The sequence below is a fragment of the Macrobrachium nipponense genome, chromosome 3, assembly GCF_015104395.2.
Source record: "Macrobrachium nipponense isolate FS-2020 chromosome 3, ASM1510439v2, whole genome shotgun sequence".
Lineage (NCBI taxonomy): Eukaryota > Metazoa > Arthropoda > Malacostraca > Decapoda > Palaemonidae > Macrobrachium > Macrobrachium nipponense.
In genome coordinates this window covers 46039286-46059215 of record NC_087202.1, presented here as the reverse complement: position 1 = coordinate 46059215, position 19930 = coordinate 46039286, and the positions used below count along the sequence as shown (strand labels likewise).

General features: G+C 44.9%; 1 protein-coding gene across 4 annotated transcripts in view; it reads right to left on the bottom strand.

Moving 5' to 3' along the window:
- The window catches only part of LOC135221733 (WD repeat-containing and planar cell polarity effector protein fritz homolog), a 248545-nt gene that overhangs the window by 195703 nt on the left and 32912 nt on the right, over positions 1–19930 (bottom strand). For 3 of the 4 annotated variants that reach the window (XM_064259528.1, XM_064259531.1, XM_064259529.1), the window contains exon 2: positions 16710–16894. In XM_064259528.1, coding sequence (XP_064115598.1) covers positions 16710–16861 — 152 coding nt within the window. In that variant the 5' untranslated portion in view covers positions 16862–16894. The remainder of the gene's footprint in view (positions 1–16709; positions 16895–19930) is intronic. The other variant, XM_064259530.1, reaches the window with a different exon arrangement.

Below are 19930 nucleotides of genomic sequence, written 5' to 3'. Positions count from 1 at the left end.
GAAAAGGTTACGTCCGCCAAAGTACTCCCACATAAAGCTAGTCTTGGACAGCGCAGTGGTAGTACATTGTATAAACAGGGGAGGCTCCAAATCGCGCCATCTAAATCATGTCATGGTAGCCATACTTCTCCCTGGCGGACAAGTTCAGTTGGCACCTCTCCTCCACCCATATAGCTGGAGTGAGAAACGTCATAGCAGATACTCTATCCCGATCAGTACCTCTAGAGTCGGAATGGTCACTGGACAACAGTTCGTTCCAATGGATTCTTCAGAGAGTTCCAGGCCTACAAGTGGATCTCTTCGCATCCCAGCGAACCACAAACTCCCAGTTATGTGGCCCCCAACCTGGACCCTCTGGCCTATGCCACGGACGCCCTGGCCCTAGACTGGAACAACTGGGAGAAGATTTATGTCTTTCCTCCAGTGAATCTTCTCATGAAGGTACTGAACAAACTCAGGACATTCAAGGGTCAAGTGGCTCTAGTAGCCCCAGACTGGCCGAAGAGCAATTGGTACCCTCTAATTCTGAACTGGGTCTTCGCCCTCTTCGGATTCCCAGTCCCAAGCTCTCCCAGTCAGTACAAACGAAGACTGTGTTCGCTTCCTCAGGAATTCTCAAAACCCTAACTTTATGGATTCATGAAGTTTGCAGCGAAAAGGGATGCGAATATTGACCCTCAAAATATTCTCTTCTTGGAATCCGATAAAAGGGATTCAACTTTGAGACAGTATGATGCTGCTGTCAAAAAGTTAGCAACCTTCCTGAGAGAATCAGATATTAGAATCATGACAATCAATTCAGCTATATCCTTTTTCAGATCTTTATTCGAAAAAAAGGCTTAGCAGCTAGCACCATTACGACAACAAGTCAGCCTTGAAAGAAAAAGATTTTTTCAATTTGGTTTCAACATAGACTTGACAGACTCCTACTTCTCGTCTATTCCCAAGGCGTGTGCTAGACTTAGACCTTCTGTAAGGCCTACGTCAGTATCATGGTTCTTAAATGATGTTCTAAAGCTGGCTTCAGAAAACTGATAATGACACATGTTCTTTATAATGCTCTTAAGAAAAACTCTATTTTTATTAAGCTTGGCCTCAGGAGCTAGAATTTCAGAACTGTCGGCATTATCCAGAGATCCGGATCATATTCAGTTCCTTCCCACAGGGTTAAGTGCTACTTTCTTTCTCCGGAACGTAGTTTTATAGCTAAGAATGAAGATCCTTTGATGAGGTGGGAACCATGGAAGGTACTACCCCTTCCACAAGATATATCTCTTTGTCCAGTATCGACCTTACAAGCCTTTCTGTCTAGGACCTCCTCATCCTCATCGGGTCCTCTCTTTATGAGAGAAAAAGGTGGTACTTTATCTATTAAAGGCATCAGGCAGCAAATCTTGTACTTATTAAACAAGCATCCTGACTCTTTTCCAAAAGCACATGATGTCAGGGCAGTAGCCACCTCAATAACTATTTCCAACATATGAACTTCGATGAGTTGAAAAAATATACTGGATGGAATCGCCGACAGTATTTAAACGTCATTACTTAAAGTCCTTGGAAGCTCTGAAATTTTCAGCAGTGGCGGCGGGTAACATAGTTTCCCCCGACTCTGCCTAATCTTTAGTAGAAGATCCAGTCCTCCTTTCTACCTGTCTCACCCAACAGTTCGTCTATTCCTGCCTTGTTCATCTACGGTTACCTTGTGTCTTAGCTGCTTTTATGATGATATGGTGGGTGTCCCTTATTTTTTTGCTAGGGACACTCACAATCGATTGTATATATTTGATCTCTTGGATGTGATCCCCTTATATGCTAGGGGATACATCTTAATTGCATTGGTTACGGGTTTTGTATATTAAGTTTATATACATTCCTTTATATATTGTTATTTTGAAGTTTGTTCTGTTCAACTTATTGTCTTAATTGCTCTAGAGTTCTTGATACATATCAATACACAGATACTATTTCGGAACATATATGCCATGTAAGCCCTGTATATATGTAAATTGCCTTAGGTTAAGAAATATTATTAGCATTAAGTTAATTTAAACAATATTTCTATTTTTGTATCATTGTGTATATGTATCTTTATTAGCAATTATATTCTTTTATTTTATTTTATCTTTTATTTGAGACCTCTTTTTTGTTTTGTTGAATTTTATTTACAATCTTGTGCTATTTCTCTGGTACGATTTCGCGCAGCGACACGAGCTGAGCCCAGAAAAGGGATTTTGACGTAAGGAAAAATCTATTTCTGGGCGATTGGCTCGTGTCGCCAGCGAAATCCCACCCTACCCATCCCATCGCTCAAGATTGTCTGCTAACTTCAGGATGGCCACCAGAGGCGCAGCAGTCGGCAGCAGGGTGGGATGGAGTAGTAGTAGTTGCTGTCACTCTGTGGGTCGCTCTCTCTCTTGTGGGGATTTTGTAGTGGGAGATTTCTATTGGCATTCGGCTCGTGGTAGTGGTCTCACTCGCCATAGTGTTCATACCGACACCCTCTTGGAGGGTGAGCGAGTCAGTTGTACTGACCTTTTTCTTTATTTATTTATTCTCTGGTATGTGTTAGTACATTTACCCTAGAAATAATAGATTAAAGGATATTTCGCTGGCGACACGAGCCAATCGCCCAGAAATAGATTTTTCCTTACGTCAAAATCCCTTATATCTGCCAGGTAAGTATGTATGAAACTTTATTGTATTATAACAATATCATTTTCATACAATGAACTTACCTGTCAGATATATACATAGCTGATTGGCACCCTTTGGTGGAGGGTCAGAGACAGCTAATATGGAATAGACAGGTAAACAACATATGTTGTAGGTATAAAAGAAAAACCTTGGTTCCTACCTAATAGGTGGTAGACTTCGTGGCTGTTGCCCGGTAGTCTGCATCACCTCAAGACTTTAGCGAGATATTAGATCTATGGCTAGAGTTCTTGTGGGTCTGTCGATGGGTATAAGAACCGCTTACTCGGCAGAGCCTAAAAGGACTTTGTCAATGGGTACTGGACCACTTCTATGACAACACACCTTGTGAAGGAGCATAACCAATCCCGACCACCTGATCCTAACCACCATGTTAGTATATAGAATTGCTCTGATTATCCCCGAACTCATAACAAACAAGCCCATAACTCGAAACGAAAAACTCATTTATACAAAAATTCTCACAAAAAATTTTTAATACTCCCCTAAAAGATATCACAAGAGTTCCTTACTGAACAACAGTGACTGGCCGCCAGTGCAGCACCGAGCCCTCTTTGTCAGCAGGAATCTAGAACATATCTAGTAGAAGGTATGTACAAATTTAAGGATTGGTGTTTGCTCCCGTACCCAGTATTGTATCCGCCGATACAAATGGTCCCAGAGAAAAACATTTCTCGTAGGTCACGCGAACGTCTTTAAGATAGTGAGATGCAAAAACTGAATTGCACCTCCAATATGTCGTGTCAATGATTTTCTTTAATGACATATTCTTCTGAAAAGAGAGAGACGTCGCCACTGCTCTAACTTCATGGGCTTTTACTCTTAAAAGCGAAAAGAGTCGTCAGGACAGAACTTGTGAGCATCCGTAATGACGCTCCTAATGAAGAAAGCTAAATGCGTTCTTAGACATGATTCTTGTGGGGTTCTTAATCGAACAACCAAAGACTTTGTCTAGAGCCTCCCATTTGTTTCTTTCTTTGTAAGAAGAACTTCAAGGCTCTTAACGGGCAAAGAGACCTCTCTGTTTCTCTCCCTACTAGACTCGATAAGCCTTTGATCGAACGAATCTCTTGGGCCAGGGATTCGATGGATTTTCATTCTTTGCTAGAAAAAGAGTTCTAAACGAGCAAAAGGGCCGAGTCTTTGTTAAAGCCAACTTCATCTTCTAGGGCATGAAGTTCGCCAACTCTTTTGGCTGTCGCCAAAGATAGGAGAAACAAGCATTTTCTTGTTATATCCCTGAACGAAGCTACATGGGGAGGCTCAAATCTGTCAGACGAAAGAACTTGAGAACTACGTCCAGGTTCCAGCTGGGTGGAGTTAGTTCCTTCGATTTTGTCGTTTCAAACGATCTAATCAAGTCGTGCAGATCTTTATTCTCAGCAATGTCTAGGCCTCTGTTTCTAAATACTGCCGACAGCATGCTCCTGTATCCTTTGATTGTCGATACAGACAAATGAGAGACCTCTCTCAAGAACAAAAGGAAATCGGCGATTTCGGTTATATGAGGGTACTGGAGGAGGACAACTTCTTAGACTTACACCACCTTCTGAATCCCTCCCACCTTAATTCGACTGATAGACTCGGTCTAGTGGAAAGCTCCTGCGGGTCTGCTAGCGATAGCAGCTTGCCAGCTTCGTGAGGAAAACCCCCTCGCTCTGACAAGTCTTTCGATAGTCGAAAGGCAGTCAGAGCGAGAGCGGGGAGGTTTTGATGAAACCTCTCGAAGTGTGGCTGTCTGAGAAGATCCATCCTTTTTGGAAGGGATCTTGGGAAGTCTACTGTCCACTCCAGCACCTCTGCAAACCAATCTTGTGCTGGCCAAAACGGGGCTATCAGGGTCATCCTTGTCCCGTTGGACGCTACGAACTTTCTCAACACTTGTCCCAGGATTTTGAAAGGGGGGAAAGCGTACACGTCCATATGAGACCAGTCCAGCAGGAAGGCGTCGACCACGAGAGCTCTTGGGTCTTCCACCACTGAACAAAAGACTTACCCAGCCTTTTGGAAAGGAATGTGGCGAATAGATCTATACGTGAGGAGTGCCCCAAAGATCCCAAAGACTCTGACACACCTCTGAATGAAGAGTCCATTCTGTGTGAAGGACCTGGCTTCTCCTGCTCAGTCTGTCCGCCCTGATGTTTCTCGTCCCCTGAACAAATCTTGTCAGGAGGGCGATGTTTCTTTGTGAGGCCCAAATTAGCAGATCTCTTGCTATCTCGTAAAGCGACACTGAGTGTGTTCCTCCTTGCTTCCAAATGTAGGACAGGGCTAGTGTTGTCCACATTCACTTGGACCACACTGTTCGTCACAAAGGGTTTCGAAGAACTTTAGCGCTAAGTGAACTGCTAGAAGTTCTTTGCAATTTATGTGCCAGGACACCTGTGCTGCCTTCCAGGTGCCTGACACTTTCTCTCAGTCCTAGTGTTGCTCCCCAACCCTTCTCCGATGCGTCGGAATACAACACTCGGCTTGGGGGTTCGGAACTTCCAGAGAAATTCCCTTGTTTTCTCTTTTAGAGGACAACCACCATTGCAGTGGTTTCATCTCCATTGGAAGGAGAAAACTGTCGGAGAGAAGTCCCGTCTTCCAGTTCCAAGATCTCCTTAGGAAAAACTGAAGAGGGCGAAGATGTAGTCTTCCTAGAAGGAAAGAACTGTTCGAGCGAGGAAGGGTGCCTAGTAGGCTTAACCATTCCCTCGCCGAAGTTCGTTCTTTCCCTAAGAAGAGAGAGACTTTTTCCAAGCCTCTCACGATTCTCTCTTGCGAGGAAATACTCGAAAACCCCGAGAATCCATCTGAATCCCCAGATAAAGACCAAGTTCTGTCTGGAATCAGCTGTGACTTCTCGAGGTTCACGAGTAGTCCCAACGCTTTTATCAGGTCTAGGGTCAAAGAAAGGTCCTCCAAACACTGTCTCTCCCCCCCCCCCCCCCCCCCCCTCTGTTCTGGCCTTATGAGCCAATCGTCCAAATATAGAGAGATGTTGACGCCTTTGAGGTGATGAAGAAACCTCGCCACATTCTTCATCAGGCTTGTGAAGACCTGAGGAGCTGTGGATAGGCCGAAACACAAGGCCCTGAACTGAAAGATCCTTCCCCCGTCATGAAATGGAGGTACTTCTTCGACGAAGGGTGAATCGGGACATGAAAATAGGCGTCCTGGAGATCCACGACACCATCCAATCTCCTTGACGTAACGCCGCAAGGACTGAGGCCGAAGTCTCCATAGAGAACTTCTCCTTTCAAACGAACTTGTTCAGAGCGCTTTTTGGACATCTATGAAACTGGGTACTCCAGCCCCCCGAGGCTTTCGCAACCAGGAAAAGCCGATTGTAAAACCCCGGAGAGTTTTGCTCTAGAACTAGTTCTATAGCTCTTTTGCCCACATTTGATTCACCATCAGACGAAGAGTATCCCTCAGTACAGGGTCCCTGTATCTGGCTGACAGTTCCCGCGGAATGTCGTTAGTGGAGACTGTCTTGGAAGGGGATAAGATATCCCTTCCTGATTACGGACATGGAAGAGGCGTCTGAGTTTATGAGTGACCAGGCGTCTGCAAATTCGAGAAGCCTGGCCCCCACTGGTGTTTGGAGGTTGTCTGTCTCACTTCCTTTCCCTTTCTTAAGGGACGGGAAGGAGCCTTACCTCTCCTCTCAAGACCTCTTCTCTTAGAGGTAGCTCTGGAGAGAGGCCCTCCTCGAAAGGGCTGAACCGTAGAAGTCGGTCCTTTCCTGTCAACAGAAACAAGAGGTCTCTTCTTCCTTGCAGTTTGCAGGAGAAGATTCCTGAGTCGCCTTCTCAGTCAGTGATCGAGAAATGTCCTTCACTAACTGAGAAGGAAACAGGAAGTCGGACATGGGAGCGAAAACCAGGGCTGCTCTCTGTGAGGGAGAAACCGCCTTGGTTAGGAATGAACTAAAAATACCTCTTCTTAAGGAGTACTGCTCCGAAAAGAGAGGAAATTTCTCTCCGATCCGTCTTGTACCGCCTTGTCAATACAAGCAAGAATACTCAGAATGACTTCAGGGTCAAGACCATACGAGTCATGAGCTTTCTTAGACATCACCCCAAGGGACCAGTCTAGGAAATTAAACACTTCCAAAATATGGAAGAGTCCCTTGAGGAGATGATCCGTCTCCGCCAAAAATCGCCCAAGACACGCGAGCTCCATTCAAAGCGTGTCTCCTTGACGAGTCAACCAAGGTTGAAAAGTCCGCTTCGGCTGCCGCTGGAAGAAAGAAAGGCCCATGTTCTCCCCAGTTCGGTACCAGAAACCTCTCTTGCCAGAAAGTATGGCTGGAGGCATACAGAAGGTGGTCCTGCCCAGATCCTTCTTAGACAACATCCATTTGTCTAAGGACTGAAGCGCTCTCTTCATAGAGATCGTAGGTCTCATCTTCAAGACCGACGAAGACTTAGGCACAATCGCACTCGAAAACAGTGATCGAGGCGAAGGAGGAGCGGCAGGAGTTAAAGAATCTCCGTATTCTCGTAAAAGAAGGTCAGTCAGAACTTTATAGTTCGAGACTCCTTCTCTACTGTCACCCTCTTCTTCCGAATCTCCTTCTCCACCTTGTGGAGATCGGCCTGAAAAACGAGAGGATCTTCATCCCGTTCTCTCTAAACTCTGGTGACAAACTCCTACTAGGAGAGGGGCTCATAGAGTGAACCGACTCTCTCTCACACGTCTAAAAGAAGTCTCGCGTCTGCTTGGACTTCTCGCGCCTGAACAGCTCCTCGCGCTTGGCTGGCGCCTTCGCGCTTGTGTTGCGCCTCGCGCTTGGCTGCGCTTCACGCTTGGCTGGAGCGTGTAGCCTGGCTGGCATCTCCGCGCCTGGCTGACGTCTCGCGCTTGTCTGGCCCTCATGCAACTCCTCGCAGTGCCTCTTCTGGCTGCAGCCTCGCGCTTGGCTGAATCCTCGCCATTGGCTGGCCGCCTCGCGCTTGGCTGAAATCCTCACGCCTAACTGGCCGCCTCGCGCCTGGCTGGCGCCTCAGGCCTGAGCGTATCCTGATCTAGAGCAACTCGCTCGGATAGATCCTGACGTTTGTACGACTCTCGTCCCATGTCTGGCGGACGCTTCACGTCTGGCTGGTGAAAGAAGACGAGACTTCTTAATAGGAAAGTCTAGCGTCCTTCTTGCGAGGGGGATCCCTCGAAAGAACTCCAAACCAACCAGGGCAATCTGCTCTTGAACTGCAAGCAATATCCCTCTTGGAAGCCACCCCAGGCGTCCTCTTCAATAGAAGAAGCAGGAGAACTCGAAGAGGTGCGATCCTCAAATACAGCTCTAGGAGGCGTCGAAACCAGCTTAGCCTTCTTGATAGAAGAAGGAGCTTCCTCCGAGAAGCGTTCCGGGCTCGAGTCGAACGCGCGCTCTTTCCAATGCCTTTTCAGTGGGCCTAGAAGATCCGAGTCCTTCCACCCTCGTTTAGGTGAAGGAGAACCGACGACGAGAAACAATCTCGTAGGACGCTTCTATTTGAGCGGTCCTGAGCAGACTGTAACGAAACAGAACCTGCTGAAGGGACGCCTGACCGTTGGGGATTCCCCACAACCTCCGTACGACTTTCGACTTTTCTACTCCTCTGGGTATGTGAGTTTGGAAGAGGTCTAGGCCTGGGAGCATCGCAGGGACGGTCAGACGCCCCTCCACAACACTGGAACACTCACTTCACTTTGTAAATCACAATCACTAGCCTTACCTTGCATGGCCGCCATCTTTGTCTTCATTTTACGAAGAGTAGCCTTCAGATTGGCGATTTCAGAAGCCGAATCCGAATGCAAAGCCTGTGAGGATTCAGATACATAGGGAGAATCATATTCATTAACAAAAGGAGAGTTAGACTCAGAAAAAGGCTCAATAGGCCTTATTACTCCACACTCTTTTGTGCAGCCCGTCTAATCCTATCCCTCTCTAACTTCTTCAAGTAAGAAGTTAGAGTCTTCCATTCATTAGCATCCAACTTTTCACACTCAATACGTGTTAGCCAAGAACAGTCAAACCCCCTACATTTACGACATACAGTGTGAGGATCAACTGAAGCCTTCGGTATCCTCACCTTGCAGCCTACATTCACACACACTCTCACACTAACACTTGAATCAGACATTCTATTAGAAAAATCAAAAGCAAGTCCAAATCCAGTCCACAGTAGCGAATGCCAAAACAACGATCCAGTACGTCACCAAGAAATCCAATAAAGATGATCAATAAAGTCTTGAAAAGCGAATTCCAGTCAGGAGGTAGTAACAACAATGTTGATACCACCGGCGACAGAGAAAATATGATAGAAAACGGGAATGGTTCCTAGTCCTGCCGCCCAGGGCAGGCAGGTAGATCACCTGACCTACCGGTAGCGAGTGGCGCGAAATTTGAATTTCTGTCGGGGACGACGGAGTCTTAGCTATGTATATATCTGACAGGTAAGTTCATTGTATGAAACTTTATTGTATCATAACAATATCATTTTTATACATTCAACTTACCTGTCAGATATATACATAGCTGATTTACACCATTGGAGGAGGGTAAAGACAGCTAGTAACTGATTTAACAGGAAAACACAACAATCGTTGTAGGTATTAATAACATAAAACCTTGGTTCCTACCTGTTTAGACTGAAGACTTCATGGTTAATGCCCAGGAGTCTAGCTTAGTCTCAAGAGCCTCAGCGAGATATTGAGCCTATTGGCTCAGAGTTCTTGTAGGTCTTCCAAAGGGGTCTTATCCACTTACTTGGCCGATCCTATAAGGGCTATGTCAAAGGGTTTCAATCCACTTATATGACAAGAACCTTTTATCTAAGGAGCACAATCCCGATCCTGATCACCTTAACCTAACCAAATGTTGTATCTAAGATTGCAAGAAGTCATTCCCGGACTCCTTGCAAACAACCAAAAAACTCAATCACAATAATTTTAACACCTAATTCTTTATGAAAAATAAATAAAAATAAAAATAAACAAATATAATTTCAATTTGTACTACCTCGCTTGTAAGACCTATGCACTTCTCCATACTGTCAAAAGCACCAAAAAGCCGCCTGTGCTAGCCCAACAAGCACTCTTGTCAGCAGAAAATCCTGATACTGTCTTAAAAGGAGAGGTCCATGTACGAATTTAGAACAATGTCTTTAATCCTACTCCGTTTAAAAGGCACATTTCTAGTTCCTCACTAGTAAGGCTATGGCCGCCTGTGCGACACCAAGCACTTTTACCAATAGTAACACAAAAACTGCCTCAAATAGTGGAGATCACCGTAATCAAAGACACCGTTTTTATCCAAGCCTATACCTGTTAAGATGAAACTCAAAGATTATTCCTTACCTAAACAAGGCCATGGCCGCCTGTGCAACAACGATGCCGTCTCAGGTAAGAAAGTTAGAGCCCATCCCACCAGTATGGTATGGAAGTATTAGACTTTTCATAAAGCTTTAAGGAGCGGTATGTGTCCTCAGTTCCCACACCTGTATCCGCAGACACAAAAGGACCTAGAGAGAAGCACTTGTCGTAGGTAATTTTAACATCTCTAAGATAGTGGGATGCAAATACCGAGTTGCATCTCCAATAGGTCGCATTAATAATATCCTTCATGGCAATATTCTTTTGGAATGATAATGATGTGCCACTGCTCTTACCTCATGAGCTTTAACTCGTAATAATTTAAAGGAATCCTCTGCACAATCGCTATGAGCTTCCATAATCACACTTCTAATAAAATACACTAGCGCATTCTTGGACATTGTCTTTTCGTGTCCCGAACTGCGCACCATAGACTTTGTTTACATGCCTTCAACTCTTCTTTCTTTTTAAGATAGAACCTAAGAGCTCTAACCGGGGCATAAAGTTCTTTCAATTTCGTCTCCCATTAAGTTTGAAAGACTTTTCACCTCAAAACTCCTTGCCATGGGTTTCGAATGGGTTCTCATTTTTTGCCAAAAACAGAGTTTGAAAAAGAACAGATGGCTGCGTCTTTCTTAAAACCCACCCGAGAATCTAGGGCATGGATTTCACTTATTCTCTTAGCCGTCGCTAAGGCTATGAGAAAAACACACTTTCTCGTCCAATCCCTGAACGAGGCACGGTCGGGAGGTTCAAATTTTTCCGATGTAAGGAATTTGAGCACAACATCCAGATTCCAACTTGGCGTGGATTAGAGGATATAGATTTTGACGTCTCGAACGATCTTATGAGATCGTGCAAATCTCTATCCTCTGCCAAGTTTAAGCCTCTATTTCTAAATACCGCTGAGAGCATACTTCGGTATCCCTTTATTGTAGCTACGGACAGATTGGAGTTCCTCTCTCAGGGAATAACAGAAAATCTGCTATATTGGTCACAGAGGTATCGGAGGAGGACAGCTTATTCTTCCACCTACACCATCTTCTAAACACAACCCACTTCGATTGATAGACCCGGATAGTTGACGATCTCCCCGGCTCTAGCAATTGCTTTCGAAGCCTTGCTTGAAAAGCCTCTCGCTCTGACCAATCTTTCGATAGTCGAAAGGCAGTCAGAGCGAGAGCGGGGAGGTTTTGATGGAACCTCTTGAAGTGGGGTTGTCTGAGAAGATCTATCCTGTTTGGAAGAGATCTTGCGTAGTCCTACTGTCCATGTTCCTGTACCTCTGTGAACCAATCTTGGGATGGCCAAAACGGGGCGATGAGAGTTAATCTCGTCCCTGTTGATGCTACGAACTTCTTCATCACTACTCCTAAGCAACTTGAATGGAGGGAAAGCGTAAGCGTCGAGTCCCGACCACTCCAGTAGCATGGCATCCACCGCTATCGCTCTCGGGTCTTCTACTAAGGAGCAGAAGTTCTCTATCCTCTTTGACAGGAACGTCGCAAACAAATCTATCTGCGGCCTTCCCCACAGGTTCCACAGACTTTGGCAGACTTGCTCGTGCAGAGTCCACTCCGTGGGGAGAACTTGTTTCGTCCTGCTGAGCCTGTCTGCTCTGATATTTCTTTCCCCTTTCACAAATCTGGTCAGGAGGGTAATATTCCTCTCCTCCATCCATGACAACAGATCCTTCGTTATCTCGAATAAGGAAAACGAGTGTGTCCCCCCCTGTTTTTTTATATAAGCCAACGCCGTGGTGTTGTCTGCGTTGACTTGAATCACTTGATTCTTACTTCTGACTCGAAGAATTTTAATGCCAGAAACACTGCATATAGTTCTTTGGCATTTATATGCCAATCTCTTTGTTCTTTCTTCCATTTGCCAGAGACTTCTCTTGCCCCTAGAGTCGCTCCCCATCCCATTTGTGAAGCGTCTGAGAACAAGATTTGGTTTGGGTTCCGAACCTCTAGGGACACTCCCTTGTTCTCTTTGAGTGGGAGCAGCCACCACTTTAGGTGTTTCTTCACCTCTAATGTTACCGGAAAAGTGTCCGACAGATGGCCCTTCCCTTCTTCCAAGTCCAAGATCTCTTTAGGAAGAATTGTAGAGGCCTTAGATGAAGTCTTCCTAGGGATACAAATTGTTCCAGGGAAGAAAGAGTCCCTAGAAGGCTCAGCCACTCCCTGGCTGAACTCCTGTCTTTCTTTAGGAAGGATGCAACTTTCTGAATCCCCCGAAGAATCCTTTCTTGGGAAGGAAAAACCCGAAAATCCCGAGAATTCATCTGAATCCCCAAATAGACTATGTCCTGACTGGGGGTCATCTGCGATTTCTCGAGATTCACGAGAAGTCCTAATTCCTTTGTCAATTCTAATGTTTTCTTCAGATCCTCCAAACATTGTTCCTGGGATTTTGCTCTTATCAGCCAATCGTCTAGGTACAGAGAGACGCTTATGCCTTCCAGGTGTAGCCATCTGGCTACGTTCCGCATCAGGTACGTAAATACCTGTGGAGCCGTGGAGAGGCCGAAGCACAAGGCCCTGAACTGGTAGACTTTCCCTTGAATCACAAACCTGAGATACTTCTTTGATGACGGGTGAATAGGAACGTGGAAATATGCACCCTGCAGGTCTAGAGAGACCATCCAGTCTCCTCTTCGCAGGGCTGAAAGTACCGAGGCAGAAGTCTCCCATCGAGAACTTTTTCTTTTCCACATATTTGTTCAGAATGCTCACGTCCAATACTGGCCTCCATCCCCCGGATGCCTTTGGAACTAAAAACAGGCGGTTGTAAAACCCCGGAGAGGAAGGATCCTGAACCTCTTCTATTGCCTCCTTGTCCTTCATTCCTATCACCATCTGAAGAAGTGTCTCCCTCAGAACAGGGTCCTTGTACTTCGCCGACAGTTCCTTTGGGGAATTCGACAAAGGTGGTCCTGTCCTGAAAAGGTATAATGTAACCTTTCCCCAAGACCTGCTAGCGTCCAAGGATCGGATTTCCTGATCTTCCATGCCCCTACGAAGTTTAGGAGCCTGGCCCCTACAGATGTTTGGAGGACCTCGCTGCTACTTTGATTTCTTGAAAGATCTAAAGGAGGACCTTCCTCGCTTTTCTGCTGTCTTCCTTTTCGTTGGAGGACGAGAGGTGGAACCTCTCCGAAAGGGCACTACCGGAGTACGAGTAGTCTTCTTCGCTACTGGTACTGTTGGTCTTGATTTCTTGGAGGATTGTACTAATAAGTCTTGGGTTGCCTTTTCAGCAAGAGACTTTGAAATCTCCTTCACCAAGTGCGAAGGGAAAAGGTGATCCGAGAGAGGAGCGTATAAACAGGGCTGACCTTTGTGAAGGAGAAACCGCTTTGGTTAGAAATGAACCAAATAATGATCTCTTCTTCACTACTCCTGCTCCAAATAGAGATACGATTCTCCCCGATCCATCCTGAACCGCCTTATCCATACAGGATAAAATGCAATGTAAAACTTCAGGTTCTAAAACATCTGGTTCTTTGCCTTCTTGGCCAGCACTCCAAGGGACCAATCCAAGAAGTTAAAAACTTCTAGTACATGGAAAAGTCCCTTGAGGTGTTGATCCAATTCTGACATGCTCCAATATGCTTTAGCTGTATTCAAAGCATGTCTTCTCGATGCTTCAACCAAGCTTGAAAAATCCGCCTCCGCGGAAGATGGAAGCATAAGCCCCATCGCTTCCCCTGTCCTGTACCATATTCCCCTCCTACCTCCGAGCTTACATGGAGGAGTGCAAAAAACTGTCTTCTGAGCTTCCTTCTTCACCTTCATCCATTATTTAAAGATTGAATAGCCTTCTTCATTGATATGGCTGGTTTCATTTTTAAATACGAAGACGATTTAGGACCTTCGTACTGGAGAACAGAGATCTCGGGGAAGGACGGAGCTGCAGGGCTTAGAGAGTCTCCAAATTCTTGTAGGAGAAGAGAGGCTAACACTTTGTAGTTAGATACCCCCCTCATTGTTCGGGGTTTTCTTCCTCCGGACACCTCATCCAACTCCATCCTAGAAGGAGAGCCGAGCTCTTTATTAGATTTTTGTCCGTAGGACCTATTCCCTATAGGAGAAATACTCCTAGAAGGAGAGAGAACTGACAGATCTAGAAGTTCTCCCTTTCTTATCCACCAAAACATCCTGAGACATGGAGGTTGAAACCGTAACCTTCGATGTACCAGGTTGCTTCCTTGCATTAGGGTTTCTACTTGTAGGAGACTCGCTATCCGAAGACATTACATGAAAAGATCTTCTATTACCCCTTACAACTTCTCGCTCTTGCCGCTCTTCATGATCAGCTGGTGCCTTGCGCCTGACTGGCGCTTCGCGCTTGGTTTGAATCTTCTCGCGCGGTTGGCGCCTCACGCTCGGCTAGCGCTTCGCGCCTCGCTGGCTCCCTCTTGCGCGGCTGGCACCTCGCGCTTCACGCCTGGTTGGCGCTTCGCGGCCGTCTATCGCGTCGCGTCTGGCTGGCGCTTCGCGCCTGTATGTCTCTTCGCGGCCGCCTGGCGCCTCGCGCCTGGCTAGCGCTTCTCGCCTGGTAGGCGCTTCTCGGCAGTCTGGCGCATCGCGCCTGGCTGGCGCTACGCTCCTGGATGGCGCCTCGCGCCTGATTGTCTCTTCCTGCTTGTAGGAATTCTCACCGCGCGGCTGGCTCCTCGCGCCTGGCCAGCTTCTCGCGCCTGGCCAGCTTCTTCGCGCCTAGTCTCTCCTCCTGCGATATCGGATAGGGCCCCTGGTTTGCCGCGTCGCGCCTGATTGGAGCCTCGCGCTTACGTGTTAGTTCTTTGCGGCTGACTGGCGCTCCGCGCCTGGCTGGCGCTTCGCGCTCGGCTGGCGCTTCACGCCTGGCTGGCGCCTCGTGCCCCTAACTCGCGGGTCTGTGAAAAATAGACCCTTCATCCGAAGAAGAATCTTCTTTTCTGGGAGGTTGATAGTAAGGGTTTTTTGACTTCTTCACAGGAAGATTTAACATCCTTTCTTCTTGAGGATCTCTCGAAAGAACCCCGACTAGAGAAGCAATAGACTCTTGCTATCCTTTATATCTTCGTCGTTTCTTCTCTCTGGTCTAAACGAGAGGAAGGAGAGCCTTCTTTCTCCATTCCCCACAACTTATCGGGAGAAGCCAAAACCTTTGCTTTCTTATTCTCTGTCGGGTAGTCCTCCGAAAACGTTCCGGACTCGAGTTTATGCCCGATTCTTCCCAGATCGCCTCTTCAAGGGACGAGAAACGATCGCTGATCTCCATCCTCTTTTAGGTGAGGAATTCTCCGATGACGAAAAACATTCACGGTAGAACGCTTTTTCTAATGCGTTCTCTGGCAGTCTGTGACGTTACAGATTCTGCCGAAGAGACGTCTGACTGTGGGGGGGATCCTCCATAACCTCCGTAAGGCTTTCGACATTCCTTCTCCTCTGGGCTTGGGAGCTTGAAAGAGGTCTAGGCCTGGGAGCGTTGTGAAGCCAATCAGACGCCTCCTCCACTTCACTGGGGAAATTCACATCACTTTCCACAGCACTACTTTGCTTACCTTCTATGGCAGCCATTTTACGCTCCATTTTCATAAGCGCAGCTTTAAGGCTTGCTATCTCCGAAGCAGAGTCCGTAGGATCTGCATTCGGAGAAGGACCTGAAATATTACAAGGAGCGTTCATAATGTTAGAGGAGGGTACAATATTACTCACCAAACCACTTGAAGATTGAGAGCTAGGCTTGGTTTTGGAAGATGACTTCCTTAACCGGTCTTTCTCTAATTTCCTTAAATAAGAAGTTAGAGACTTCCACCCTTCAGCACTCAACTCTCACATTCATGACAAGTGTTATCCATCGAGCATTCATACTTCCTGCATCTTTTACATACAGTGTGAGGATCAACCGAAGCTTTCGGCATTCTCACCTTGCACCCTTCATTCACACACATTCTCACCACACTTCCAGAATCAGACATCATGATGAAAATTCCAAGCCAAAAAGAATCCAAATAAACGATCCACCCAAAAGCGTTTACCTATGCCAGTACAACGATCCAAATACGTCACCAAAGGGTCCAAAACGATGATCAATTGTATCCAAAAACGAAATCCAGCCGGAGATACCAACAACGATGTGCCGATATGGCCGACAGAAAAAAATCTGATGGAAACGGGAATGGGTTCCTATTCCCTGCCACCCAGCGGCGGCGCGGTGGATCACCTGACCTACCTGTAGCGTGTGCGCGAAATTCGAAATTCTGTCGGCGCGACAGAGTCAATAGCTATGTATATATCTGACAGGTAAGTTGAATGTATAAAAACACGGTTTAATAACAGTCAGGCAGGAGATCACAAAAACATGTCTGCATCGCATGACAGCCAAAGGCAAAGTGGAGAGTTTACATCCAGGCAGGAGGGTCTCCTGCCTACCAGACGGTAATTACTGCCTAACCACCTTGTTCAAGAGTTTTAATGGCTGTGTTCTAGCTTCGCCATAAGCAATTCCTATTGTAAAGGACTGAGGGTTTGTATATGTATTGTGTAAGAACAACTATATACATAGCTGTGCTTTATGTACACTAATGGTAGCTGTAATAAATAACAAAATTATGAAATAAAACATATGACAGAAATGTATTTATAAAGATTACATACCTGAAGGCACCAAAATCTGCATCTTTAACAATAACATCATCACGCAAAGTCCAAAAGTGGACATCTCCTGTTAGGGTAACCATCACTGTAGCTCCTTGTACTGTTGCCTCAGTGGCTATTGCTTCTCCCTCAAGGCTCACACATATTTTCATTTGTCATTTCCTTGGAAGCTGAGAGAAAGGCATCTGTCAGGGAATTAAAGAGCAAAACATAAAATTACTTATAACAGAAAAAAAATGCTATCAGAAACTTCAAGATACTACAGTGCAGTAATATGATATTTTTACATTATAAAATGAAATTTCATAAATATACTTACCAAGTAATTACTTAACTAACGATTAGCATCACACAGCACCCTAACTTCAAACAAATTTCCGCACAAGCGACTGTTGCAATGTGGGGTGACAGGTCCTGCCCACTGCAATGGGAACTCATAAGCCAACAGCACCATTTTTATTTATTGCCACTAAGTCCATGAAAATTAAAGGGGAGGAGGTTGGGATCTGATTTAGTAATTACTTGGTAAGTATATTTATAAAACTTCATTTTATTATAAAAATATCATTTTTATAAAAGTAATTTACAAAGTAATTACTTAGCTGAATTCCACATTGCTAGGGGGTGGGATGAATGGACTAAACTAACTCAATGCATTAAGGGGGCCGGCCGGCTAATGCCCTTTTTTAAGGACAGGACTCTGATATTCATACCACTTAATAAGGTGACTTGGGAAATCTCCAAACCGCATATGATTTTCGCCTCTGACCTTCGGTTTTGTGACGCCAGGGTGATTTATCCCGAAAATAACCATTTTTCAAATTCTATCTCCTCCCTTGATATTTAATATTAAGACCTGGGATTACTACCATATATAGATCTGATGTAGACCTCCAATCGAATGGAGAGTTTTTTTTTCTAAAAGTCATTTTTTTGCAAGATATGAATTTTTCAATATGGTAAAAAAATAAACCCTATAAATCAGGAGAAAAAATCTATAAAAAAAATACGGAACAAAACTTGGAAAAAAGGGCTCTATTTGATTGTTCTATAATGTCTTTCTGAGTTATATACCAAATTTCAATGTTATAGCTTTAAAACTAAGTGAGAAGATAGATTTTGAAGGTCAATAAGTATAGTTTTGAGATACGGGCGTTCAAAGTTTTCCTTCGTATTTCTATAAAGACAATGTTAATAAATAACGATTATTATGAATGTATATTTTTTTTTTGTGTATTAATAAACCAAAACTATTTTATTTATCATAATTTAATCATAAATGATGATCCCTTTGCTCATATATCGCAGCCTGGGGCACTGCTTGAGGCAAGATGGGGCACTCCTTCCTACGCAATTCTTCTCTCTCCCCTTCGCTAACTCGGCTTATTACAGCGAATTTTCTTCTTCTGTTATGTTAGCGAGATGTTTTCTTGTATTTTCCTCTTTGGCATGATGAAATTCTTGCCCGAAACAAAGATAAACAAACGTAAATGCAAGAGAATGTCAAGAGGTGAAACTCGAAGGCGTACTCTTTTTTTACAAAGACAATTTAATAAATCATGATTATTATGAATTTCATACTCCATTTTGGGTTTTAAAAAACCAAAACTTTGTTATTTATCATAAATGAAGATCTCTTTGCTCAAAGATCGTCGTAGCCTTGGGCACAGTGTGATGTGTGCTGTCAAGCAAGACGGGGGCGTTACTAAGCAACCCTCCCCTCTCTCTCCACTAACAACGCATATATTATGATATTCTGTAATAATACTTGAGCGATTTTTCTTCGTCTGTATGTTAGCGAGATGTTTTCCTTGTCTTTTCCTCATTGGCATAATGAAATTCTTGCCGAAACATACATAAACATACGTAAACGCAGGCGTATGTCAGAGGTGAAATGGAACGTGTAGTCTACTCGACGTCTGTGATCGCACTAAATCATTATCAGGACGGGACTTGGCCTGAAGTCTCCTTCTTGACCCGGGAATGTCTAACAGAATGCCATTTGCTCCCAATGTTTTCTTTTGACAATAATAATTATCAAAATTTACGAATAATAGAGGAAATATTGCATTTTCTTGTACGGATCAATGTTTTAGGCTTATTGAGTTACGTTAACTAATTGCCCTGTAACTACGAAAGTAAGAGGAATTTTGACGAAATATTTCGTATACATATTCTCAATTGCCATATGAAGCTCCATGAATTTTTTCATGACTTTGCATTTTTCGCCCTATACCTCCATATATAGGCATTCCGGCCGGCCCCCTTAAAGGGATGTTATTATTGAACTAGAGGAATGGCTAACACTGGCTCAGTGTTTGTCCCTTGGTTACCTGGTAAGAGAACTACAACAGAAGATGCTGCCATTGGTGGTGCTCATCTTAACCTGTAGTGGCGTGGCAGTGAGCCAGGAGTTGCCTCTACATTGGTGGAAGTCTTGCAACGGGGGATATGTCTGACTGCTGACAAGACTAAGATAAAATATTCATGCCCTTGCCCTAGGTGCAGTACCATAACATCAAGACCAGAGAGTAGACCTGTCACCATTAGAATGTTACACAAATTCATGATAGAAAGACAATAACCAACCAACAAACTGGTGGGTCCTCCAGCACTAGGTAAACCTCAGGCTTCACATAACTCGACATCCTTGACACAAGGAAAAGAGATAGGAGAGAGATCATGTCTCTCCTATGCTTCCTCACCTAATACCATGTCAGGCACTGCCAACAGGCCAAGGGTACTGCAATTTTCAAACATTGTTTCTACTTCTTTCAAATAATGTGACACGAATATCGACTTACACCTCCAATAAGTTGATTGAAGGATCGCAGAAAGTGACAAGTTATGCTTAAAGGAGAGAGAGGTGGCCACAGCTCTGACCTCATGTGCTCTCACTTTAAGCAACAGAAGCGATTCCTCCTGTATCCAGGAATGAGCTTCAGATATTAGGTCTCTAATAAGAATGATAGGCAGTTCTTGGAAAGCAAACAGGAGGGATTCTAGACAGAACACCAGAGGTTACTTGAGGATCCCCTGATCTTCTCCATTCTATCCAGGTAACTCCTCAGTGCTCTGACTAGGCAGAGTGCTCTTTCTTCCTTATCCAAGGCCAGGATATCTGTTAAATTCTTTATATGAAAAGAGTAAGGCCATGGCTTACTAGGATCCTCATTTCTTGGCTAGGAAGCCCAAGCTGAAGAAGCAGATTGCATCACCTT